This window comes from Salarias fasciatus, chromosome 4, assembly GCF_902148845.1.
Source record: "Salarias fasciatus chromosome 4, fSalaFa1.1, whole genome shotgun sequence".
Taxonomy (NCBI): domain Eukaryota; kingdom Metazoa; phylum Chordata; class Actinopteri; order Blenniiformes; family Blenniidae; genus Salarias; species Salarias fasciatus.
This window is the reverse complement of record NC_043748.1, coordinates 781,253-808,854: the sequence shown is the minus strand read 5'-3', so window position 1 is coordinate 808,854 and position 27,602 is coordinate 781,253. Positions and strand designations below refer to the sequence as shown.

At 49.5% G+C, this 27,602-nt stretch overlaps 1 protein-coding gene across 1 annotated transcript; it reads right to left on the bottom strand.

Moving 5' to 3' along the window:
- Positions 1 to 20: 20 nt before the first annotated feature.
- On the bottom strand, positions 21 to 27,355 carry vat1 (vesicle amine transport 1). Its single transcript, XM_030088914.1, has 6 exons — positions 26,860 to 27,355; positions 21,110 to 21,317; positions 10,829 to 10,999; positions 9,829 to 9,918; positions 7,453 to 7,694; positions 21 to 3,363 (listed from the first exon to the last, which is right to left on the bottom strand). Exons 1-6 carry the CDS (start codon positions 27,280 to 27,282, stop codon positions 3,091 to 3,093), a joined length of 1,407 nt encoding a protein of 468 aa, XP_029944774.1. The 5' UTR covers positions 27,283 to 27,355; the 3' UTR covers positions 21 to 3,090.
- Positions 27,356 to 27,602: the final 247 nt, after the last annotated feature.

Genomic DNA, 27,602 nt, shown 5'->3' with positions numbered 1-27,602 from the left:
AAAAAAACAGATTTTTTTTTTCTTGATATTGTTTTTTATGCACTGTTAATATTCAAAGCATTGACAGAGGAATATACATACAGTTTGGCACACGTGATTTGGACCAACAGAAAGACTTCATCACATTTAAAAAGGAGTGCAGATTGGCCAAGTCCCCACATCAGAGTATGAGCTTTGAACTTTTAAACCCTTGGAGAACAAAACGAACAAACGAAAACAGAAAAAAAAAAAAAAAAAAAAAAGTCAAGGTAAAATTAAAATAACATAGTAAGTAAAACATCTTTTTTTTTCTTTTCTTCTTTTTTTCTTTACAGAAGCGTTTGTTTCTCACATGGCACTTGGAACAGAAGCACCGTCCACAGGTTCACAAAAGGGAGCCCAGCAGATTAGAACAGAACACTAACCAGAGGCTGACGGGACACAGTCACTCCCCACACCAGTGTGGCGCTCGCACTCCAGCCCAGGCCGCTCGCGCACGGCTCCGCGTTTTACGCCTGGCAGCCCCGGATGGACCCGACGCTTTGATTTTAGCTGCCTCCCGGGAGGAGTCGGCCCCTGCAAGCACCACTGGCAAGCTGAAAACCAGGGGACCTTTGCATTGTGTGTGAGTGTGTGAGTGTATGGTGTGAGTGTGTGTGTGCGTGCCACCTGTGCTTTCAGTGAGCTTCAGCAGATATGCGTTTGGGAGTGCATGATGGGAAGCGGGCAGCGGCGGCGAACCGGGAGCAGAGCCGGCGTGGGACTGGAGTGCCATCGCCATGCTTGCAAGTGCATTAAGATCAGCGAGCAGAGTGCAAAATACTAATACCACTTGTCCTCACAACACAGGCCTCTTATCAGACAGGGGGGGTCGAGTGAGGGGGGGGGGCGCTACATGATACTGTAGCAGAGTGGTAGTGTGAAGGGAGTGTGGGGGGGTGAGGTGAGGGGCGGGGGGGGGTGCTTTTAAAACCTGACAAACGACCTGAGGACACACACGTCTTCACACACAATGGCACACCACACACAGCACGAGGGAGGCCACTCATGCTAACACAACAACTTTTTTTTTCTTCCATTTTTTTTTTTGTCCCGTTGAAACTTTTTGTTGTTTTTTTTGTTTGTTTGTTTGTTTGTTTTGTTTGTTTGTTTTTTAAAACAAAGTCACAAGTCACCATCTGAGTCTCGACGCCAAAGGCCGGACTCAGAGACAGGCAGCAAGGCGGGCAGGGGGGGGAGACGGACAGGAAGTCCACCCACTTGGTTTTTTTCCAACGAAATACTGAGGATTACTCTTAATGAGCTGAGAGCAGTTAAGAAAAACTCCCACTGTCCATTAGGGGGAGCGGTGCGCTCGGGTTAAAGCCTGCGCACCGCCGGTGTTAATTTTTAAACGTGTCGGAGTGAAACGGCCCTGGAAACTGCTTCGCGTCCCCGTCGTGTCATCTGGAATTTTTTAATACACTTAACACCTGTTCAAATACTGGTCGGCAGCACCGACTGTGGGCAAACAGAGCTGGGGAGAGCAGCGATGAGAGAGGGAAGTGGAGGAGACACACACCACACAGCCATCTCCGGCGAGCCTGACGCCTGTTGCTATGCCGACCATAGAGAGGAGAATGGAAAGAGGAGGGAGAGAGAGAGAGAGAGAGCGAGAGGAGAGGCGAAGTATGGACGACAGCTTGAGCTGAGCTCTCATCTCTCAGGTCGGGGTGATGGACGGGCGAGTGGCCACTGTGAAAGAAACAGAATGGCGCTGGAATGTGTGGAGGAGGAGGAGGAGGAGGAGGAGGAGGGGGGGCGAGAAAAGAACTGGTATTCACCTTCTTAACTTGCTCATTTCAGGCGCTTCACTGTCTCAGCATGACAGTGCCTCTTTCATCACACTCAGGGTGTGCATATGTGTGTGTGCGCGCGAGCGTGTGTGTGTGTGTGTTTGAAACAGAAACACATTCCCTCTTAATTGGCACGGCGCACTTCTTGCCAACAGTTGGTCAGCTAGAAAAATCTGTAACTAAGGAGAAGGAAGCTGAGCGATGATTTCTGCCTCGCTATTCAGCGCGGCACAGAAAGGCTCATTATGAGGGGAAATTCATATTCAGGCGAGAGCAAAACTGCAGCCTCCGATATTAACTTCACAGAGCCGTTTGGTGGGAACGTTTATCGAGCGGCTCCCCCCTCTTCCTCCGCCTCGCTCCGACACCGACACGGGCTCCGACCACGGAAACGCCGACCAATGTGAGGCCTTGTAGCGGCGAACGCCATTGTCGGAGCAGTCGAACGGCGTGATGCAAATATCTCCAGGGGAGGTAAGGCGCATCAGCCAATCACGGGCATCTCTGACTCATCCTCAGTGACATAACTAATGGTTGGACACCAGGAGAGCAACGTGTGGGTGGGCGTGGTTCTCGGCTTAACTGCCTGTCTTTGTGCCTGTCTGTAGGTCCGGCCTGTGGGTGGGTGGACTAGGGGGAAGTGGAGGTGTGTGTGTGCGTGCGTGTGTGTGTGTGTGTATGTGTGTGTGGGAGGGGAGGGGGGGACTCAGCACAGTGAAGGGGGGGTGAAGAGGAGGTGGCAGGTGGAAGTCAGAGCAGAACAATTTAGCGCAGTGGGAGGTGAGGGAGGTGCGCGGGGGCATCGGGGGTCGAGGGTGGGGCCGGGGCTGGAGCGGGGATTACGGTTGTCAGGGGAAACAGTAATTTGCCGCAGGCCTGGGCCATACCCACAATCCTCCTTGGCCCTCCTGTCTCCATCACTCTTAACAGGAGAAATCTTGAGGCTCTTACCACAACATTCTGAGATGAGGAGGTAAGCTCGGAGCTTACCACAGGTTACATGTGACTGAATTTAATTTTTTTTAGATGTAAATAGAAGAAAGTGGGTGTCGGAGGAGGTGGGAGGAGGAGCCAGGCCTGAGGGGTCACTGCTACATGGGACAGGAGGGGTGAGGCAGCGGGGCAGAGGGGAGGTGATTGACAATAAGTGTGATCATTTTCTAATCTATCCTGACTCCCTCCCGTCCTCCCTCACCCACTCCCGCCCCGTCCCCCCGTCCTCCCACTCTGCAACCCCCTGCTTGGTCTGCTCGACTATCCATCCCTCCCTCCCCGCTCACTTCTCCTCCTTCTTGGCGTCCTCCTTCTTCTCCTCCTCCTTCTTCTCCTCCTTCTTGGGCTCCTCCTTCTTCTTGTCGTCCTTCTTCTCCTCCTTCTTGCCATCGTCCTTCTTCTTGTCCTCCTTCTTCTTGTCCTCCTTCTTCTTGTCCTCTTTCTTGTCCTCCTTCTTGGGCTCCTCCTTCTTCTCCTCCTCGGGCATGGGCTCCGTGGTGAGGATCACTTTGCCGATGTTGTTCCTCTCCTGCATCTTCCTCATGGCGTCGCCCACCTGGAGGAGGGACGGAGGGGAAGACAAGAGCTGAAGTCACTTTTTCAGCTGCGGAGGAATGAGCAGCACAAACACACTTCCACAACAATAAACCCCGCCGTGCATTCTGGGCCGACGATCGTCTCTTTTGATACCGCATGCTTGGGGATTTTTCGCTCTTCAAATATCACTTTAATATTCACTACATAAGAAATTAGATTGGCTTAGATGAGACTTTAATAACCTTCAAAGGGGGGAAATGAGACTGGAGCTGCAGCACTCAGTGAGGATAACAAAACTAAAACCAGAGCAAACATGTTTTCAATATGAGAATAAATACCATGAAAATGTTGTCAAATTATTTAAGTAAGAAAGAGATGGAGCTATGGAGAAGAATGTTCTGCATAAAGGTTTCAGTATTGTGAACAAACAGATTTTCTCTCGTCTCAATGTCTCATCTGAGTTTATGTTGAGGCTTAAATAAAGCAGATTTCTTGAAACCTGAAGGAGATATTGGAGTTCTGAGCTGACTTTAAACTTAATTCTGTGAAGAAAACTTGTTTTTATGAATGAAATCTTCTTTTGAGAAGTGGCTCAGTCAAACTGAATATGTAAATATGGGTCATTTAAAGGAAAATCTCAATTCTCTGCACATGTTTTTGGAGTTGTCTGTGTCAAACTTTCTTTTGAGGCTGAAGGAAATGAAAGAAATGAGTTTTAAAAGCCACGGTCCCTGTCACAATAAGAGCAAAGCTATGAAAACAGACTGTATGTTCAAGAGAAAGGGTGTCAAACATGTGGCCCATGGGCCAAAACCGGCCTGCTAAAGGGTTCAGTCCAGCATGGAGCAGGATCCTGGAGTGTAAAGAGACCTAAGAAGATATCAGGGGAAACATTCCAACGAACTAACTGGAGTCCAGTAGACAGTCCGGGGCTTCCACTTGAAGGAACCTTCACAAACAACAGCTGTGAATAATTCTGAGAACCTGATTTCTTCAGGCAGGATCTTCCAGAGCAGAGAGCATCAAAATGCGACTGTGGCCACTTCACACAAAAGAGGGACAATCATGGTAATGTCTTTAATCCTGGCTGACAGTGTCAGGACGTTTACGACCGTTTTATTACACCGCACAGATGAACTGCTGCTACCAGTTACAGGAACCAACAACCAATGACAGTGTAGCAGAAAATGAGGCTCAGATGACTCCAACAAAACAGGAGCCGGAAGACTCCTCAACTGAAGAAAGGCTGTAGTTCTGCTGCTGTACGAGCTGTTTCCACTAAAAGAACAAGTGCTGATTCCTGTTTTGGTTTTGTTTCATGTGTTTCACTTCCTTGAGGCACCGGTGGCAGATACCTAAATGAGATGGTGTCACAACGTGGTGTGTACCCAAGTCTGCTCCCTGTGGTACTCCAGTTCATGATCCTCCTCATAGTGCAGCAGGTCTGAAACTTAAAAGACTGTCACGATCACTCGGGCTGCAGGAGCCTCAGTGTTGAGAGACTGCACTGTCCGTTCTGAGGAAAAGATTATTGAGCAGGTAAAGGACAAGAAAAATACTGGCTCTACAATATCGTTTTCCCTGTCAGATAAAACGGTTTCATTTTTTCCCCCAACGTTTCTGAAACAAGAGTAATGTCTCATGTAAGTGTGAGGGAAACATTAGAGGCTATTCTAAGGAACCTGAGGACGGACTGTTTATTAAAACCTGCAGGAAGCCGAGAACGCTGATGATAAGAGTCGGTAATCTGGGGTTCATTCCACAAGCTTCCTGTCCAGAGTAAAGCATCTTTTTTCATGAGGAAGGACATTCTTGTGACGACAGCCCTCCCTGCGCTGGCGGACGCACCGACTGCTTCATGATGATGAATGGAGAATCCCAGCCAGATCGGCCCCACCCTCTTCTTGACCACCGAGGCCCGGCCGCTGTCTGCTCCCGTCTCCATCACGCCCCCACCCTTTCTACCTCCACGCTTTCTTCGATCCCACTGTTTGCGCGAGGCAGGCAGACCACCTAACGACCAGCGCCACGGCAACAGGGCCATCTCCTAGCAACGCAAAGCCCGGCTGAAACGTGGCCCTGACGATTTCAGACACATGGGGAAGAGGGAGGAGGAGGAGGAGGAGGAGGAGGAGGAGGAAGAGGAAGAGGAGGCGGCGGCAACTGGTATCCCTCAACTGAAGAGCAAGCACTGAAAGTGTGCGAGAGGGGGGGGGGGGTCCGGGAATTATAAGACTCATCTTCAATGTGAATGAAAGACACGGTGTGAGAGCGATGGTGGCTGTTTTCACGACTCCACCCACTTCCACCCTTCGCTCCTCACAGATCTGACAAGCTCTCCGGCTCCCGGGCATCTCGGACACGAGCGTGCTATTTGTGGCCACCGACACCACCATTATCCTCCCGGGTATCGGTACAGATGTGGCTAATGAATCAGGAGAAAAACCAATGGGGGGGGGGGAGTTGATTTTTAGCCCTGGGCTTAAACATGCGTCTGGGATTTCTCTCCTAAAGTTTGATTAAAGAAGGACAGGTGGAAGTGTATTGATCACCGGGACAAAAACAGAGCCTGACAGAGGGGGGTGATGGGTAATATCGGACGGGGTCAGGCCCTGACATTTGCACCCACACCGGCCCAATCGATCAAGCGTTTGATTAAACGAGCGCAGAAGCCAGAGGTATCTTGGTTTGCATGGGAACCGGAGTGAGTTCTACCTTCCTCTCGCCTCTGTATTCCCACTCTTTCTCCGGCATCAGGGCCCCTCCCTAAGACGGACGCACACGCCGACTAAAGGATGTCGCCATGGCAACAAGAGAGCAAAAAAGATACACTGCGAGGAGGGAGACGGAGAGAATCCAGCGAGATCGAGGAGAGACAGAGAGGGAGTCAATAACCTAAAGACGAGGGAAAAAAGAGCGGGACATAAAGAGCGGACAGATGGAGGGGCAGAGAAAGAGTGTCAGATGGCGGAGAAAGACAGCGGGTGTTTCTCTCTGGCCAAAACACTGGCCGGCTCCCACTCCGACAACAGAAGATGTCAGCCTCGGACGCTCCCTCCTTTCCACCAGTGTTTCTTCACACTCCCTCCATTCATATCTGGTGGCAGTGTTAATTTTGCCGGCGACAATCTGAGTCTGTCTGGCCGAGCGAGGAGACACGGCGCCGCCTGTGCGCCAAACTTTCCCCCCCGCTGAATGGAAGTGTAGCTGAATCGGAGCCACACCCAGCGGCTCCCGCAGCCTCAGGTTTTCAACCAGAGAAACACGACCACCCGACATTTACGTGCATTTCTGGGTGACTGGGCTGCCAGCGCATGGTAGAAATGATAAGAAAAGAAAAGAAGAAGAAGAAAAAAAAAAACAACCCTGCCAGTAATTCAGGTGTAAATGCACCCGTGTCAAAATGAATCATCCGGTCAGTCAAACTGAGGCGCACACAGGGATGGATTTAGTCGCAGTAACAACCAAGAAAATGGATCTGAAATCCAAACAGAGAGGATATCTAATGGAAATTCCCCTTTGAGGGAGAATTCAGCCAAAAAGCACATTAAAACAAAAACACGGGCAGTTCAAATACAGTTCAAAGGAAATGTTTGGAGTAGAAAACTAACAATGTCAGCTGTAAATAACACGGCTGATAAGAATCTGTAGGTACACGCTGTATTATGATAGTGATCTACTGTACACGGCGACATGAATCCCATTAATGACTGGTCGAAAAAGCTCTCCAGATAAAACAAATGTGGATGTTGGCTTTTGGCTGAACTACACTTACATGTGTATCCTCACTCCAATTCCAGAAAATGCAAAGTGCAGGACCACACCACTTGCAATGGACTCGCTCTTTAAAAATAAATAGTACAGCAATGTATTCTCCATTTAAATATTTAGTCCTCCCGGGAAGAAGTATGCAAACTGAACAAGTTTGTCTTAAGAATACAAAAGCCCCAGCTGCAAAATAACAAGTAACAGCGTTATCCGAGTGTATTTTTATATGCTGTAATATAATCAAACATATTAAATAATGTTATAGAATCTGCAGGAGCCTATTCAGTGTAATGTGATCACAGGATCGGAGGCAGAAACAGAGAAACAGATGGACACCAACCTGCTCCAGGTGCCAGGTGGAGTCAATGCGAGGCTTGATCTTGCCCTGCTTGTACAGATCCAGAATGGTGTTCATGGTCTGCGTGATGAGCTCCGTCTCGCCGTCCAGGTAGCCCAGGTGGAAGCCGCACACCGACTTGTTCCCCTGGATCAGGCTGAGCGTGTGGATGGAGAACTGGTGGTACCAGTTCTTGGCCACCGCCAGCAGGTTCTTCTTCTGGCCCGCCAGCATGTTCGCCGCACCTGAGGAGAGGAGGCCGGCGGAAGGTCAGGAAAACAGAAACCTGTTGGTACCGTCACAGTCGCCAGGCGCGGCATGATCAGAACAGGTCCCGGCGTGCTCGTGAACGTGTCAGTGCTTTCATTTAAACCCTGGTGTGAAACACAACATTGGTTAAACTGGGGGTTTTAGTTTGGACCAGTTTGCACAGCCTGTTACACACAGTATTAGCTGGTAAATCTGTGCGTTTATATGGGACTTTTTATTCCTCTACAAATCCGAATAAAGCCTAATTCCACTCTAAAATAAAAATGTAAACGCCTGAAAACATTATTTAGAATAAAATTCAAATCTTAATAGACCAGAGGGTTTATTCTCCTTTGGAAGCAGAATTTTATGCTAATTAATTCTGGTCGTTCTGCGCATGCTCTGTCGTGATGACGCAATTTTCCAAGATGGCGGCCCGCGGTCCGCGTCTCGACTCGTATGGAGACGATTTATTTAACGGCAGTTTTAGAAGAATTGGATATAATGAAACGAGCGGATCAACGGGCGCTTACCAACGCGGACATTTTCAAAGCGGAAGCGTCAAAGTTAATCAAGAACGAAAGACGAGAAAAATGCTGTTTACTTCCGGGCGACGTCAGTACGTCACGGCCGCTCCGTCCAATCAGAAGGCTTCACAGACTCCGACGTAAGAGAGGATTTAATTCCTAGTTTTTCCCATGTAAATACGAAGCTCATGAATAAAATTCTGAATTACATAATTCAGAATACCGTAAATCAATTCTGAATTAAAATCACCATGAAACCACACTCACTGCTGCATGTAATGCAGCTTTCCGTCCTTGTTCTTCACCAGGAGAGAGTAGCACACGTGTAAACGTGGCCTATATTCTTCATGCATTAAGAAATAAAGATTACGAGCATATCTTAATCCTAATGTATAATTAACTCACTAAGGTGTGAAGGTTAATTTACCGGCAGGCATGTGTCCCCATACACCGCCTTGTTTCTCATTTGCAGTGACTTTAATCTGTCTTTGCTCAAAATTGATTATCAGCTTCTCTCTTAGTGGTGAAACTGCCGCTTCTCAAATGAATGGGAAATAATAGACCAGCCCTGCGATGCCAGATTTATCCTTTGAGGGTTTTAACGAGGGAAAGTGGCAAAATTTGGTTAGTATCCGCTTTGAGGAGGGGAAGTTTTATCCTTTTGTCTGTTTTACGGCACTATAAATCGTTTGACTCTACTCAGCCACCATTAGCCAGACCAAAAAAAGTGCAATCTGATGGTATTACAAGATTTCTTTTATAGCATTTTAAAGGCTGGAGAGGCACTTAAAAAAATAATAGACGGACAAATTATTTGTTGAAATGTCAGCGTCAGGGTTGTTAGTTCTGCCTGGTGTGCTGGATCCTGCTGGCCTCCCCGTTCGTTCGCACTCCCTCCCACACCTCAGCAGCCTCGTTAGCACTTGAGATGTCATTGTCAGTGTATCTATCCCCTTCCTACCCCCATCGTCTGCTCCCTCTGGGGGGGGGGGGACACAAAGCACGCTCAGAAAGAGGAGAGGGACCCGGCTCGCTACATTCAGACACATTCCAGGTTCCGTGCGGATAGGACTGGCATTGTTCCTGCACGCACGCTGCCGATAAGCTGGAAGAGAAGCAGCCGGCGCAGAGGGATCGGGAGGGCGGGGCGGGGAAGAAGGGGGGGTATTCTGGAGGGTGAACGGGCGAAGGTGGAGGGCACCATGCTGGGTGGTGGGCCTCCCAGCAACATGTGAAGGCAAGGCCCTGTTCTCCGTGGATGCCGACCCCGCCCACCCGCACGGTTCCAGAGCCGGCGTGAAGGACTTCCCACGGACGGCACGCAGAACTCTGAGGACACGGCGCTCCTCCGGGAGGCCACACTGCCCACCACAGAGCAGCTCCATGTAGCCATGTGAAGCGTGTAACTGGACGCTCCGGCGTTATTTGATTTTGAAAGTAGCTGCTTGAAAACTTTGATTAAATCAAGAAATTGGCGGAAGCTGCTTCGGGCTGGAAACCAATGCTGATTTCCCTCCTTTGTGGCGGAAAGCTTGTTTCTGAGTGGTATATATCACCATCCGCTGTGAGTGCTGCTGTATGCAGAAGAGCTCTCCTCACTTACCATAGGTGATGAGTTTCCCCATGGGCTTGAGCAGGTTGTAGGCCTTATGGGTGTCTGAGCCTCCGAGAGGGTCCAGGATGATGTCCATGCCTGCAGAGGAAGGGACACAGTTACTCAGTTACTTAGGAGATCATACCTACTCCAGGAGAGGAGACTCCATCTTTTCATTCATGTCACTGATAAGGCAGGAAGGATAAAATAGCTTCCTGTTCCCTTCCTGGAGTGTACAGCGAGCTAATAATGATCAGATTTTTTTTTTTTTTTTTTGGCTCAGCTTTAACGATGCTCCTCCAGGCCAGAGGGGACTCTTCAGATTGGGCCGGCCCTCCTCCTCGTTCCAGCCCGGCTCTGTCGATGGCGGGAGGCTCACAGCAGGACTCGACCGCAGCACCGATGAATTGACTGAGAGCCGAAGACGGACGGGAAGGTAGCGAGCGGGGGATGCACATTGATCCGGAGCCTCTAATTAGATCCATTCTGTCCGAAGTGTCAGCTCTGGCTCTGCTCTGATCCGTCTCCATCACGCCTGGCTGTCTGTCCGCTCCGGGGCAGCGAGACGGGCTGCAGGCGGAGCTGTGAACCAGCCTCCGTCCAGCTGGGAACACAGCAGCAGGCCAAACGAGAAGCAGGAAGCCGACATTGTTTCACTATGCTGGAAAGCAGCAGTTTTTTTTTTTCCCCCATCTCCATAAAACTGAACGGAGGCATTATGGGCGATGGTGAGAATCCAAACAGTGGCTGTGTGCTGAAAGGGAGTTCACTCTGGAGGCAGAATAACTTCCAGTATGCTGCCAGTCTGGTGGCCGTGACAGCCAGCACTGCTGAGAACAACAATGAGAAGGCACCGTCTCGCTATCAGCAGCTTGTCCAACAAGTGCTGCAGCCGAGAAAAAAACATCGAACCAGGCGAACCGGAGAACGGTGTTGGAACAAAACATCCATTTATTCCTCATTTACGGGTTTGGAGCGCGTCATGAGGGCAGAGGAACGACCTTCTCACCTTTAGGGCTGATCTTACGCACTTCCTCCACGTAGTCCTTGGTGCGGTAGTCGATGGCGTGGGTGACTCCGCCCTCGCTGATGGTCTCGTGTTTGCTGGCTGAGGCCGTGCCAAAAACCGTCACGTCCTTCACAGTCTTGCACAGCTGAGTGGCTGCGATGCCCACGCCGCCTGGAAGAGGAAGAGGAGGGTCAGGGCTATCTACGGGGTGCGGGAAAAAGCACACGGACGCAAGGAGAACATGCAGACTCCACTTCAACACCGCGCTCTTAAAACGCGCACTTGTTACAAAACAAATGGTGTTTTGTATATATCTTATAGAAAGTAGTTTCCGACTGCGATAAATCATGATGTTTGGGGTTTCGGCTCTCCGGGAAATGTTTGGCTGTGAATACTGAACCACCGAACAGGAGCACTTAAAAAAAAAAAAAAAAAAAAACGAAGCACACTCCCGTCCTCACAGTTTTTTTTTTGTTTTTTTTTTTGCGCGTGGCAGGTAAATGCGATTTGCATTATTTATTGTCTCAAACAATCAAGTCAATAACAGGGTGGATGCGATTTGCTCAGGGGTATGTAAGAAACGCATTAAACACAATCACATTACTCTGACTGGCCCGGAGAACACACACACACACACACACACACACACACGCACAGACACACACTGAGGAGAAAGTAGCCATTGTAGCCCCAATGACACATCGAATTTTGTGGTTAGTAAAATCAAGACCGGCCTGCCTGGAATTCCACAGGGGAGAAAATGTAGCTGAGCTATCTGCTTTGTTTGGAAAAGCAGCAATTGGATAAAATTCTCTTGCAAATGATACAAACGCTGCTCGGTATGAGCTGAAAGCAGAAAGTGCCTCATTGTCCGGGACTTGAAAGACGGAGTGGGATGTTTTGGATATCTGTATTATTGTCGACTGTTTTTTTAAAAAGTGTGTGCACGGTTCGCGGCCAGCGTCCGCGCCGGTGTTTGCAGAGAAGTAATAGGTTACTGATAAGCAGGGGTTTGTTTGAAATGGAGGCCGACTTGAGGACCTGAACCGTGAGACGTCCATAAAGGTCATTCATGCCTGACCGAGAGGAATCTGATCTGATAGCAGGGAGTAAAGCAACGCGTGCGTTTAAATAACATCCATTTTTAATGGCATAGCTGGGATGCCTGACTGCCACAATGGTTTGAGGGAAAACAAAAAGAAAGATTTGCTTTCTTAGATTTACTCCGCACAGGAAAGCAGGAAGAGAGAGACACATGAGGAAAAGTTTGATTAGAACCTTAACATGGTCGCAGAGTGTGACGTAAATGTAAAATTATTAGCTTTAGATGTGAAAATGATGTGAAAAACAGTTTTTGTACCAATTTTGAGCAGCTATCTTTGTGGAGCAAAGGCTGAAACCGAAGCGCGCCTGAAAAATATGAAATCCGCCGGTGTGTGTCGTGTGAATTTCCTGCAAAACATCCTGACTGTTACTATCTGAGGCTGCACTGTCATGTAAAAATACGAGCCGAGATCCATTACAGAGATCAAGGCCAAATGAAAATAGCTCCATCCAGGAAGCGTGACAGTGTTCGAAAGCTTCGGTAACGCTGAATTATTCAACGCCAACCTTTGGGCTAACCTTTGTTTCAGAGTAAAGAGCAGAATATAGTTTTTGTTTCCCTATAGCTGCTCCTCAGAGGGCTGAGAGTCTGCTGACACTGAAGGGTAGAAACGAGGAGAAAACCAAATCAAGGCTGCTGCTGCTGCTGGATGTGAGCGCCGTGGCGGCGGCGGCGGCGGCGGCGGCTGCGTCGGAACGGCACCGTCTCCCCTCGTCCTCTGTGAGAAACCAAGTTTGCGTTGCCAGGGAAACCTGGGCCAAATTGCCGGCGATGACTGAGCAAAGGGAGCCATTTTGTTTCACGGACTGGCCTTTCTTTGGGCGCCAACCGGGCGTCGTCACAGCTGGCGATCGTCGGGTCGCCGCCGGCTCACGCTCCACACTACAGCCACACTGTACTTAAACTCTTGATGGATTCATTTAGAGCCTGGTTTCTATAAAAGATTATCAAAATACCGTACACATTGCATATTTAAAAATGAAAACACAGTTACTTTCACTAATTTCATATGCAAATCGCATATGACAGAAACTTTTCTTGTTCCAAGAGACGGGTCAATTGAGCTGAATTATAAACAGATACTTTACTGAAGAGACAAAATCCAGCATGGTTTCCGTTATTATCATGCAAATTCCAGAAATCTTACACAGGCTGCAGCTTTCTTGATATTCACAGCAGCTATTCAATTAGATCAGCGTTAATTTACTGGCGCTACTTGGGAGCAAACAGGAAGAAATGCAGAAGTTACCAAATATGGCCAGTTGCACAACAAAAGAGTGGCTGCCAGCAGTGGTGCCACTTCCACACACACACATACACACAACAGGAAAATGTGTGTTTGCGCTTCACACAAGCAAACAGTTGATGCTCGGTGGAGGGGAGCAGTGGAAAAAAAGTGAGAAAATAATGACCACGCGTCGTCTGAGTGGGCGGTTTAATACTGTTTTTTAAACTAAATTTGCTTTGTCACATAGTAGCACGCCTGACATGAACGCGTCCAACAGGATGATGAATAAATGCATTCACAAATCTACAGACAGACTCCGATATTAACATCTAACTGATGCTGCTGTGGTAAACACAGTGACAGGAGGGCTGAGAAATGGGGACCACCTTCACTAAACAGCTCTTCACTGCTAATACGGCACCAAGGATTTATTTTCCCCTCCCTTAAATAGCTATTTGGATGAAAACAGTACGAGGAAAATCAATTTCCTTTTTTTCAGTGGGTAAAAATGTTTGCAGGCAGAGAGATATAGAGGTCTGACAGGGGGGAGGAAAAAAAACTACCTGTTTCTGACTCCCATGAGAAGAAACTCCTGATCTCCCATCACAAGACTGCTGAGCTGCGCCAAGAACCCCTCACTGCACCTCACTACACACACACACACACACACACACACACACACACACACACACACACACACACACACACACATCCATACAGTGTTGAATGCTCACTGGTATCTACTAATCTCCACAAATATGCAAAGATTAAAATACGAGCCTTTCATTAACCGCCTGTTTTCACCGCCGTGTTTCCTCAGCTCTATAGAAATATATTTTCCTCCAACATCTCCACCTCGGTGTCAGGGGCCGGGCGTGATTGACGACCAGCCACCAGCACTTAACCCGCTGCTGAGGGAAGAGAGCGCAGCTTAGGCAAATTCTTGTTCCTGATTGCATTTGTTCTCTGTGAAATTCAATTCGACGGTTTTCACTTGGAAATTAGCAGAACGTCAAAAAGCAGCCACCTATTCTCTCTCTCTGGATCCCTCCAGAGAGACCTGATACACAGAGGGGTTTTGTCTTTCCTTGAATCCGTATATTCTCACATTTTGGCACCGATCTCACTTGGCTTCCCCATCCTGACTGTTTGGACTGAAGAGGAATTTCCCTCCCAAAAAACACATCGGCATCCAGAAATGCAGCCTTGACACTGAAGCCACTGTTGCTGCTCCACACCCACAGCTCCACAGCCGTCATGTACGCACGTCCACTAGATCTATGAAAACAATTCAGACCGGGGACGGATGTCATCTTTCTCACCACACTGCTCGGTACTAACCCCGAGAAGAGCTCAGATCGCAGCGTTACTCGACCCATGAGCCAGACTCTGGTCTCAGGTGCGACGCCGGGAACAGATTCCTGCCGTCAGCACCACAGGACGACTGCTCCCTCATTCCTCCACTCCACGTTGGTGTTTTTTATATTTTCTTCTGCACTGATCTGCACATTTCCTCAACCTATCATTAGCTTGCGGCCGACAAAGACCCAAACTGAAACGTGGACCGGAGCGCTTCTTTTACATGGCAAAGCGACAAGACCAACACGCTGGAGCAGACACACCAGGATTGCTGTGAGTGAATCCAGTGAGTTCCTCTCACAAATGCTTGCAACACATACAAAAAGGAAAAAAAACAACAAAACCTGTATATCTAAAATGCATTTCTCAGAAGTAGGACCGTGAAAGAAAGGCTGCCGCTGCTCTCACACCGCGGAGAACAAAAGACAAGCAGGTGTCCCAGCGAGGGTTCCGTCTACACCTGCGACTGCGCGCTGTGGTCGGGGTGAGGGGAGACGGGGTCACCAGTCAACGGCTGCGGCAGCCGGAGCGATGCGATTGGCGGGCTGGGTGAGACGCTGCCCTGGTTTCCTTCCCATATCAGCCCCGCTGATCTGCCGGCGGCGGCGCCGGGCCCCGGGAAGGCAGAGACGGTTCAACGGCGCGGCCCAGCCGCCCCGCTCGGTGGTCAGAGTGAATTAGCATTTTCCCCACAACTAGGGTAAGACCTCCCGAGTAAACAGACAGGAAGTGAGGAGAAGTTTTCGCGGTGGACCAGAACGGATCCATAAAGAAATGTAAGCACACATGAGGCGGTGCTGGAACGGCGAGGGGGGTTTGTTCGGCTGTTAATAATGAATGAGCGCAATAATCTCTCAAGCAGTCCGGGGAGAAATAAGACACCCAGACACAAATCTTTAATTCTTTCCGCACAGCTCACAGGAGTCTCGCAACCATCCAACCTGGAGAGCGTTTTTCTTTTCTTTTTCTTTTTTTTATTTCCTGAGCTCGTCACTTTTCCTTCAGCTGTGCGCCGGGGGCTGGTACGCCCCAGGCCCTGCCTGCAGGTCTGACAGCAGCCATGAGGCTCTGCAGCAGGACGGGGTCCTCGTCAGTCACCGAGCCGCAGAGAGAGCCAGACACCTGCCTCCAGCGCTCAGGGCGCAACGAGGCAGGGATACGCTCAAGGAGCGAATTCCTTTCTTCTTTGACTAAACACAGCGAGCAGATAATTAGATTGTAGTTTCAGAGCGAGTAAACATTCTTTCCATGAATGAACGTTACTGAATCCCAGCTGGCGAGCCTCTGAGGCAAAATATGACAGAATCTCAAACACTTATCAGCTTCTCCGCTTGTGATGGAAAAGGTCGGCCGGGTGTCACAGTGCAGCTGTTCTGACTGCAGTCTGAGGTTTTGTTTGCATGGTGTTAGTTCTGAGATGCCTGGTGACCTTTCACCTGCGATCTTTACAGTAGAAGCTGTGAAAGGTGGATGGATAGAGCGATTCTTAGAGTTACTCAGGCGCTGAAACCTGCAGCTCTCCGTGGTTCACATGCTTTTGCTTGCTTGCTCGTGTTACTCGCTGTGAAGCGAGTATCGGACCATCTGTCGTGCCACACACAGAGAAAAACATGATTTACTCTCAACAAAGCCATTAGAAAACTATTAAATGGTGATCCCATCAACATATAGTGTTATTGAATTATCTGAGCGCTCTAAACCACAAGAGCGACTGGAGGACTTGCAGATGCAGAAATGACTTCCGCCGCCGGGGTCTCGGCTCTCCCGATCGCCATTCACACGAACCCAGCCTCCTCAGCTGAGACCGTGCTGTCACCCACCCATCCCCAGGTTGTCCTCCGCCCGCCCACACACAGCAGCTGGGCTCGTCTCACATGAAGCCCTGACAGCTCGGTCTCAACATAACTTCCTCTATCAGCTGGAAGAAGAAGCAGCTGTAAGGGGAGTGAAGCCGCTGGACGGGCCGCTGGGAAAGCAGAAATCTGACACACAAACCCCCAAACACACCGCTGTGGAGCTTTACGAGGAGACGACTGAAAGCATACGTTAGCTAATAGGCCGACGCATCTTACCTGACACCGTCGTTAGCCTCTCTTCGCTACGGTGAGTGTGGTTACATGGTGTTTTCAATTCGGAATTGTTTTATTCTGAATTAGGTAATTGCTCAGCTTGGTGTTTACATGGGAAAAACGAACGATTAAATCCTCTCTCAGGCCGGGGTCTGTGAAGCGTTCTGATTGGACAGGGGGCGGCCATGACGTACTGACGTCTCCCGGAAGGAAACAGCGTTTTTCTCGTCTTTCTTTCTCGATTAACTTTGACGCTGCAGTTTTGAAAATGTCCGCGTTGTTGAGCGTCTGTCGAGCCGCTCGTTTCATTATGTCCAATTCTTCTAAACCTGCTGTTAAATAAACCGTCTACGTATGAGTCAAAACGCGGACAGCGGGCCGCCATCTTGGAAAATTGCGTCATCACGACGGAGCACGCGCAGAACGACCAGAATGAAGTCGTCTATTTAGGATATAATTCCGCTTCCGAAGGAGAATAAACCCGCTGGTCTATTCGCATTCAAACAAAGCGTTTACGTGGTCATTTTAGAGCGGAATTAGTCATCTTTCAGGATTTATAGAGGAATAAGAAGTCCCATGTAAACGTGCGGATTGTTACAGCACCTTTGTATTCACATTACGCATTCGTCAATCCGTGACAGTGGAGCTCATAAATAAAACAGGGCTCCACGTCATTGCTGGAAGCCGCCGAGCAGAATATGTATGCAGGAATCCGGAGAGTGGGTGTGGTGGCCGAGCGCCTGGCCGGAGTTCATAAACATCAGGGCCGGTTCAGGGAGAGGTCACAGGAAGAGCAGCCGGCCCGGTACAGCGGGAAGACCCACAAGACGGATCCAAATGTCGCTCGGCTTCCCGCCCAGGCCCTCCGGGGGAAAAACAAAAGGGAAAACGTGCACGCGTTCCCCGATGACGGGGGACTCGAGCACGGATGCGGGGAGGTCACGAACGTGGAGGGGGGGAGGAGGAGGGAGGTTACGGAGGGCCGAAGGGGGAGGAGGACAATGTAGATGAGGAGGATGCAGATGTGTGGCGCGGCGGAGAAACGAGGCACGATGGGAGGAAGTACAACAAGCTATTGTTTGGAGAGGAGAGGACCGGAATGGAGCCACGAGAGAGGCAGCACGGCTCGCTGTCAGGACCGAGAGCCGCCGAACATTCCTCAGCGGCTCAGCTGACGCTGAGAGGTCAACGCGCTTTGGAGGAAACTCTGCTCTTTATGTTGATGTGACATTACCTGCAGCCAGGGAACAATGGGGAGGCGGACGGCCGCCATCCCTCACAGCCGAGTTCAGCGGGTCAGTCGCCATACAGAGCGCCATTGTCGAGGTTTACATCAGCAACGGTGGGACCGAGGTGACTCGGCGCAAAGACATTTTTCTCTTTCCTCCATTTCCTCAACAGTTTGCCGACCAAACAAAGAGAAGTCCACAAAGTTTCCATTTTGATGATATAAATATGAAGCCGATGCACAAGTTGATTAAAAACTCAATGACTTGTATATCCATCCATCCATCCATCCATCCATCCATCCATCCATCTATCTATCCATCCATCCATCCATCCATCCATCCATCCAACTTTTCCATTGTTTAATGACCCCAATCCCTCCCATATCATGGACCACAGATTGGGAAACAGCTTGAGAATGTGCTGTCGCTCTACATTACGTGACATAATCGAATACATTTTTCAAAGAAAATCAGTTCGGACCCCTGACTCGTGCTTCTTGTCTACATGTACATTCATTCATTCATTCGTTCTTTGCTACATCGTTGGAGGAAACCAGAGTACCCAGTGAAAACCCAGAAAATTCAAACTTCACATGGAAATTTTCCACCACGCCAGGCTGCTGCCCTCAGAAGTATCTTCCCTCAGTGGTGTTTGTTAAAAACTTCTCAATCCTTCAAGCATTTATTTACTTTTTTAGCTCGGTGGTGCAAATAAGGGCAAAAACTTACATGATTGTGATCTCCAGTAGAAATACAGACCGTGAAAACAGAGCCTCACCATCCCTCTGACTTTTTTAGTTTTCAGCAGAAGGTGTGAGAAAAGTTTCCACGGGGATAACTGGCTTGTTACAGGTGTTCAGTGTGGCTGTTTGATCCTTCACTGTCGGTTCTTCCTATAATTCCTGAGTGAAGCTTTTCTAAAGTAAGTAGAAAATTGAAGTGACCTTCGACTTTCCGTGCAGAAAAACACAACTGGTGAAAACTATGAGCGGCCATTCTGCACTGTTTGAAGTGACTCTCACTGGATTATCGTGACTTCTACTATCACACTGTGTCCAGCTAATACAAAGCATGGATTATATTTTGATGAGGTACTGTGAGCTTGTTTAAAAACGCTAAATTCTTGTAAAAACAGACCTTAGTTCATGGAAGAATCAAAACAGGCCGACTGCAGAGACACTGATGGTGTTCAGCATCGTCATGTGAGACTTTACGGGCAAATAAACGCTGCTTCAAATGGACGGGGCCTGCTAAACGTCTACGTAACACCAAATAATATCAGTGCCTCATGAAAACTGGTCCTCCCCCCAATGCATTGTGGGTCTTTCCCTCACGACGTGGGTTTGAGATCAGCTGGTGACTTTAAATGGCATGGAGGTGTGAGTGTGTGTGACTGTTTGTCTCTTTGTGTTTGTCCTGTGATGGACTGCTGGAGCCTGCTTTGCTGAGCGGCGGCTGGAAAACACTCTGGTTGTATCTTTCTTTCTTTTTTATATATATATATATATTTATGTCCATAAGGTAAAAAATAGAGTAACACTGTCCTGAGCTGCTTAATTTAACTAAACGTTTGTGTAGCGTTGACATCGGGTCACAATGAGAGGTTTTTGGGAGCGGAATACGTCGAGAGGGAAATATTTGAAACTCTGGCTGCAATTTCCTTCATCTTATTAAAAAAATGTCAGACTTGAAACGACGGCACGGATCCGCCCAGACGCACAATCGCAAACCCCCCCCTGTCCCGCTGGCCCCGTCTCAGCAGACGCCTTTGATCCCTCTAATCAGACAACATCAGGACACTTTTTGACAGACTGGGGGGCTGGGTGGGACCGCCCAACACACACACACACACACACATCAACACACCATCCAGCACCTTGTACGCTGTGCAGCTTCACAGGCGATATTAAAGAGAAGGAAGCGCACGTCTCTCACGCCGCTGAGCCTCCAGCGCTGTAATTATTTACACATGCGGGGGGATGACAGGCTGCTCAGCAAATGCTTTTTGTCTCAGGCTCAGTAATGTGCTTTTACAATCCTGATGTCAGGACAGCTGGCAGCCCGCCCTGAGAAACCAGAGACGCCGCCCCGACCCTCCCGGACTGGACCGGACCGGACCCGACCGGACCCGACCGGACCGGTGGGGAGAAGAGCCTCACATCCCACCTCCACATCCCTCACACCAAACCTCCACTCAGGAGACCAGGAACCTGCTGGCTCCAAACAGTCTGGGGCTTAATCTTACAGATTTGTTCATTTTTGGTCTTAATGTCACCGGATACATCCACCTGGGTTCGTAATGTCCCAAAGCACTTTGCCTATTTATTGTTTGTTTCTCATTTCTTAAACGCAGACGGATCCAGTTCTGTTTCCCTCTGCGCTGCAGAAATGGCCAAACACAGAGCCGTACACCAACAGATAGGGAAAGAGAAAGCGGGAGCGATCTCTCATTTTCTCCAGCTGGCCTGGCTCTGTCAACACAGCGAAATCCAATGCTCTCAGGCTCCAGTGCATCACACCCCGAAACAGGTGCTCTTCCTCCCTCGATCCCCGTCTTTCTCCCCCGAACCGCGACCTTACAGCGCTGGAGGCAGGTGCTCTGCTGTTACTGCAGTCCTACAGAGAGGAAAAACACTGGGCCACATCTCATCCCAGTGAAGAGCAGGACTTCTGCCAAACGGACATAATTCATACAGAAAATCATAAGAGAAGCAGGGAAGGACGCAGTCCGGCACTGCTCAACATTCAAGACAATCCCTCTGACGTCAGAATGAGAGATTTTCATCTTGCTTAGAAGTTTGCCCTTCTTGCTCAAGGCAAAATTTTTCCAAGTTTTGAGTTAAAAAATACAAAAATACACAGCGTTGGTTCCAAATCTTTCTTCCCATGAGCCTTTTTCAAGAGAGGATTTAGAGCACTTCGAACAAAAGCATCATGGGAAGTTATAAAAGACATTTCCCAGGTGCGATATCGTCTAAACTTGAGCATTTGCACCTTGAGACTATAGGTTATGAAACTTTGGCTCGATCTCTTCAATAACAGAGTTATGGGAACTGCCTTTTTTGATTCACCCTCCATAAAATAACGTCAACAGAGTGGATACTAACCATCAAGCTGTTTGCACAAGATACTGATCTGAACGAACTAATAAACTGGTTTTCAGATGCGCATTTTTCAAGACACACTCTGTTATTACAAATCTATGCAGACTGAATCACACGGTCGTGACCTTTCATCGATCCAGCCCTACTCAATATTGACGTGAAGCGGTCTTGATGGATGGCGTCGTACCTGCAGCGGCGTGGATGAGAACGCTCTGGTTGGGCCGCAGGTTGCCGAAGTCGAACAGCATCATGTAGGCGGTGATGTAGTTGACGGGGAGGGCGGCGGCCTCCTCGAAGCTCATCCCCTCGGGGATGAGGAAGGTGTGGCTGGCCGGCGCCACCGCCACCTCCTGCCACAGCCCGAAGCGGTTCAGCACCATCACCTTATCGCCGACCTGGGAGGTGGAGGGAGACGGGAGATGACACAGCTGGAAGGGAAAGCGCTCGCTCCGATGCGTTCCGCCTGCTTCTATTGATTCACAAAACGTCAAATCCCAGAGACAACGTGAAGAGAGGGTCCAGCCACTTGAGCATGTTCAATAAAACCCTACAAATAGCAACACGAGGAATTCTCTCAACAAGATATGATCACAAGTTTGAAGAAAAACCAATTAGTCACGACAGAAAAGAAGCTAATGGATCACAGGGAAACCACTGAAACCGATGGAGGCGCTGGTCCAAACGACTGAAGCTTTCATTCATCTATGTCCATTTTATCTTCTTTTACACATTGGAAGAGCTGATAAAACCCTGGAGGCTCGCCAGTCCATCACAGAGACGACTGAAGAGTATGTGTGCTGTTCGTATCAGTGATGGACGGCTGCAGCAGGTTAGGAGTTTAGGGTTAGGGTCTGCAGAAGAACGGGAGTGAGATATTTGTGCTTTCAGTCTGAAATGGTCCAGAACCATGTGAACGGTTTTACACTGATGGTGGGCGTGGTGCCATCCCTCCAGGCCTCCATAAATACCCTCTTTTGGAACCAAATACAGCCAAACTCACTAATTCCCCCGTTGGTTATGTTCTTTACATTAATGGCTGTAGCTACAGGTAAGACCACAAGTGGTTTTCTAAACCACGCGTTGCATCTGGGGGGGTGTGAACCACGCAAATCACGTAGGAAGACCAGGATAACGGAGGCGTCACACTTTGCATACGACAACAGCTGACATGCAACCGGGCAGCCGCCTCGTGCACAAAGCGAGCCTGACAGCAGAGCAGCGCTGCGGTAACCTATAGTTAGAGTGAGAAAACGGAACCAAAGCTGCACAGACTTCTCGGAGAAGAAGAATGAAGTGGGTGAGGAGTCAGGACGGGAGGGGAACTGGATCACGTATGATAGACACATCGGGATCAGAGTCCAAGTGGAAAAACGATGAGGAGTGGCTGCTGCTGTGAGCAGATCTGGATGCTGTTTTATTGGATTTGCAGTGAGCTGGGAAAGCAAACCTCCATAATATGTAAAAAGAAATAAAATCACTGGTCGTGTGCCAGATCTGCACAAAAGAAACCTTTGTCTCGCTGAAAGTTGGGCAACAGTGAAAACGTCAGAACTGCCGACAATGTGAGAAGCAGTATTTGTGCTCTTAAAACCATATTCTTCAGACTCCCAGCAGCAGATCGTCCGGTCCTGCACCCAGTCTCTCCTTATCACAGCAGGACCCTCATCGTGTCTTTTCTTGAAGAATGAACCGTGATATAAATTCACCCCCCCGGGCGCCGGCGCCAGCCAATCAGAGCGGTCCACTGGAGGGACACAGGAAACAGAGACGACTGCAGCATTATAACTCTCTTCCTGTTTTCTTCCTCCCCCTTATCCACCCCCCCCTCCCCTCCCACCATGTTTCCATTCTCCTCACTTTTTTCTCTTCCCTCCTTTCTCTTTCACTTCCTGACTCCTTTTCCCCTCTCAACTTTTAGAACATCTTCCTTCCCCTTCGCCGCGCCGCCTCTGCTCCCCTGTCTCTCCCCGTCCCCGTCCTCCGCTGTCTGGCTTTGTCTCCGCCGTCCTCCGTCCCGTATCCCCCTCTCCCTCGTCAGCCAGACAGGACAATGGGGCCCATCTTCTCCCCTGGCTTCCCTCCACTCATCACGGCCGCTGCCAGATTCTTCCCCATGGCTGAGCATGAGACAAGCGCTGTCCTCCTGGGAACGGGCCCTCTCCGCCCGGGCCTCTCTAATGGTCCGGAGGGAGCCGTGCGCCTCGCTGTCTATCCTCTCCAATTAGAGAGATCTTCCTCTGCTCTTCCTCTTTTCAGACCCTCGTCTTTCTGTATGAGGCCGAGTCATTTGGTTTATTTCAAGGCTGCAACTTTCACTTGTGCATCGTGGGCCGCTCCTCTTCCCTTTGTTGCTCGCTCTGGCGAGCTTTCACATCTCTCTCTCTCTCATCAACCACAGCGGTTTAATTGGGGGTACGTCGAGGTACAAATCGATACGCGGGGGAGTTACAGGAAGCCGGCGTGACTCACGCCTTTGAACGCATCTCCAGCGACGCCGCGCTCCTCCTCCTCTGCCCATGAAAAGCGTGTGAGCCGCTGTCAGTCACGCAGACGCCGGGCAGGAACGTTCAAGGCCGCGAAAACAGGCCTTGTGACACTTCTGGTACAGCGGCTTCACAATGTGACACACAGGCGTGTTGTTTTTTCTTTTTCTTTTTTTTTCCTCCCCCATCAGCCTTCATATATGCATCAGAAAGTCACAGCTGGGGTCAGGGGTGTGCGGCGGCGAAACAAAGGCACTTCCAGTTAACCGTGTGCGAAGAGACTTAATCATATGATGATTCAGTTTGACGGCATGCGGGACTCCGAGTCAGCGGCTTCGCTTTGGGGATCTCAGCAAAAAAAAAAAAAAAAAAAAAGACTGATCAGGTAGACAAACTAAGTTTGCAGGAAATGTGTGACGCAGGGTGAGAGTGCAGAGTCAGGACGGGGCTAAAGGTTGAGGTGAAATGTGACGCCTGCACGCAGCGCTGCAGGAGATAAAGGATTTCTCTGAGTCTCTATTCTTTAACTTGGTTTGTGTGAGCAGATGAAGGCCACGCCCTGATCGCTGACCGCAGATCGCTGCATTATGCTGCATCACTGATTATGTAAATCAGCCTCGACTGGCTAATTCAATGATTTTTCATCTGTCTTTTTTTAATGGAGTAATAAACTCTAAAAGCTGGGGACATTTCCCCAATTGAAGAAAAAGCTATGGATCAAAAGCCAGGCTCAAAAAACGGTGAAATTAAACCCATATGGTGAGATCTAACCAGGACTCACCAAGGAAGGGATTTGTTTTTTCTCCTTTGTTTAATATTTAAAAGGCAGGCCTGGAGAGGCAGGGAAAAGTGCTGATGTTTGGTATCATGGGAGCTTCGGAGTGATTTGTGATATTTCCACCCCCCACCCTTCTCTTACTCACTCCGGCGGCCCCCCTTCACTCCCCCCTCCAGGTCATTTGGGGTGATCTCACTGTAGTGGTGCTTCACTCAGCTGGATCGTCCCGGGAACAAACGCTTGTTTGCAACAGTTACAGCCAAACAATATGAGATAAGCAGTGGAAAATACAGACTCGATAAAAAATAGAAAAAAAAAAAAAAAAAGCATCTGTATTCAGTAAATCAGCAAAGGGACCAAGGACACGAGCTGAATGAATCAACTGTTGAATGAAAAGTACCTTACTTTGAAACTTCTGACATTCATTTGTATAAATATATGCGTTATTATGTAACAGTTTCTTAAGGCCACAGTATTAATAACACACACACGGCTGCGTGGGGTAATTGTGCGATCGCAGGTCTGCTTTGTCAACCCCTCAGACACACCCACTCTGGGCTGTCTTTGTGTGCATCCCTGGGTGTGTATGTGGGAAGGATGCAGAGATAAGCAGGCAGACAGACAGACGAGCGCAGAGTGATGAGCCTCCCTAAAACCAACAGGGTCAGCGCGTTCCCTCCCTCCCAGCCCGCTGCCAGAAGATCTCGCGGATCTCCATCCATTAGGAAGATTTGCTCTCGGTTCTCTCAGCTCGAAGCCAGAGGACGTGGGAGAGTGTGGACAGGCTGTGTGTCTCTGCATGTGTGTCGCCTCTGACCTTTGAATTCAATAAACAACACTGCCAATGTGGAGAGAAGCAATAAAGCATCCTGGGAAGACGGAGGTCTCGGAGGTTTTGATGTATGGCAGCCGTTCGGATCAACAATCACACTCTTGTTAAGCTTCATAGACTGCCCAGCAGTATGGACGCACACACACACACACACACACACACACACACACACACACACACACACACACACACACACACACACACACACACACACACACACACACACACACACACGTGCCACTCCCTGCCAACGTCCCTGCCCTGGCATCACACGTGTGATCGGAGTGGCTGTGAGTTGGCCGACGTGAGAAAATGCGGTTCTCTTACAAGAAACAGAGTGAGTCATCACTGACTTGTGTGTAACATTTTGGTTTTTGTAGTTTTTGATTGCATTTCAAAGGCGTTACCGTGGCGATAACGCCAGGAGATATACAGCCCTGACTCACCACACAATGTAAAAAACAAAAATCCAATAACCCTCATGTATTCACCGTGTTTGGAGGTTCATTTGCATTTTATTATAATTTCATTGACTTCATTGATTCCATCGTGACATGTTGATGAGTGTGAATATTTCCTGCGCGCAGCAGAGGAGATGTGTTATCTCCTGACAAAGGGGGAGAGCCGGTCGCATCTCTAAACGCGCTGCCGCCGTCTGGTGCGTCGCGCGCGCCTCGCCCTTTCCTTTCTGCGCGCTCGTGCGCCACCGTCGCTCCCGGTAACAAAAGGCGTCGGCGGCTCCGGTGTCCGCCACCGGCGTCAAGCCCATTAATTACCCTGGATTACATCCACGTATTTTCAAAATAAAGTCCTTTCATTAATCCACACAGGGAAAAGCGATGACTGGCATCTAATGGCTACAAGTCATTTGAATCGAATTTCTTCCACTTTCAGTCTGAGTGACTTTAATTTTGATATAAGTGGAAACACACCAGCAATCTCTCTCTGTAATTTACATTTTAATTTAAGATTCTGCCACTGATGCGCTTCCGTTGCGTTTATTTATTTAATATATCCCTTTAATTCTTACTTCTGTCTCTCTTCTGATTAAACAACACAACGTAAATTCTTCATCACCGTGGGAAGCTATGATCGCTGCTGTAATTCTGAAAGGAAAAGCAGTCTAATTTCCGGTCTTAATGTCGCGATTGCCGTTTAACTTCACGCAGAAATTACGCACCGTGGCGCACATTAAAGCGCACCGCGTAGGCGCAGCTCAAATGAAAGGCGTCCCACATACAGCCACGTGTTTAATTAAAAATCGATCTTCCCACATACATGTTGGATATGAACCACAGATTCAGCTCGGTTTCATTTATTACTCTGTGCGTAACTTGAAGTTCTCCAGTTTTAAGTGCGCTTCTGCAAAAAAAAAAAAAAAAACCTGCGAGGCAAAACGGGCGACGCCTGCTGCTGAATGAACTGAGCTCAACATGAGTCTTTTACACATTTTGGGGGATATTTAACGCAACATGATTCAATTAACATGCTTATATTTATTCAACTTTAGGTTAACAAGTGCAGTGTCCATTCTGCGCACACGCACCACATAAATGCAGGAACAGTATTTAGACTCGCATTGCATGTCATTCTGAAACAATAGTTTGATTTCTGTCTTTGTTCCAGGTTGATAAGACGCTGTGTGACACAGTGATTCTGAATGGATTGAGAGCGTGCCGGTGTTCGCCCCTGTGCCACACAGCCTCCATGCCTGACACGCCCATGTCCAGATGCTCGAGGCGCGCACAGCGCTCACCACTTTCAATTCATCACACACTGCTAAACAAATCATAAAAATGTGTTTTTTGTGACTGAGAGGACGTGGAGGGTGGTGCATTTCTTACTTTTCTGTCTGTCACCTCCTCGCCCACAGCCTCCACCACCCCGGAGCACTCCATTCCCGGGGAGACCGGCGGGGACGGCAGCCGGTCGTACAGCCCCTGTCTGGCCATCAGGTCGGCGAAGTTCAGCCCGCACGCCTTGACCCGCACCAGGACCTCCCCGGCCTTCAGGGCCGGCTTCCCCTTCTTCACCTGCAGCTTGACTTTATCATAGCCCCCGTAGCCGGTGAGCACCAGCGCGCGGTAGGTGAAGGTCTCCTCCTCGGGGGCCTTGTCGGCGGCGGCCGGCGGGGCGGCCGCTGCCTCGGCGGCCGCGGCCGGCGCCGGGTCCGCCTTGGGGGTCTCGGCTTTGGGCTCCTCGGCGGGTTTCTCCTGCTTCTGGTCCACGTCGTTCTGCTGCTGGGCAGGTGCGTCCTCTCCAGACATGGTGCGGCGCTGCGAGACGGTGATGAAGTCTAGAAGAAAGGCTCGGAGGCTGCTGTGCGCGACCCGTGCGTCTTTTCTTTTTCCCGCTGCGAACTTCGCTTTGCGCAGAGAAGACGAGCTGGAACTCCGGAGCTTCTCCTTCGGCACTCTGGCACGCAGGCAGGGACCCTGGCGAAGTGGGCTGAGCGCTGGACAGTGGCTGTCAGCTCCGACTGTGCGCGGTGTGAGTGGGACGAGGCGCGGGCGCGGCGGAAAACACGGAGCGCTCAAACCCGGGATCGGCTCGAGAGGCTGGGCGGGGGAGAGGAGGGGAGGGGAGG

Bases quoted from the DNA above. Each gene is read 5' to 3' on its own strand.
- vat1 (XM_030088914.1), bottom strand. From the start codon at position 27,282: ATGTCTGGAGAGGACGCACCTGCCCAGCAGCAGAACGACGTGGACCAG. The intron at 11,000-21,109 runs GTACGACGCCAT...TTCCTCTTCCAG, and splicing joins TCTCATCCACGCCGCTGCAG to GCGGCGTGGGCATCGCAGCC. The intron at 7,695-9,828 runs GTAAGTGAGGAG...TCCTCTCCTCAG, and splicing joins GGGGAAACTCATCACCTATG to GTGCGGCGAACATGCTGGCG.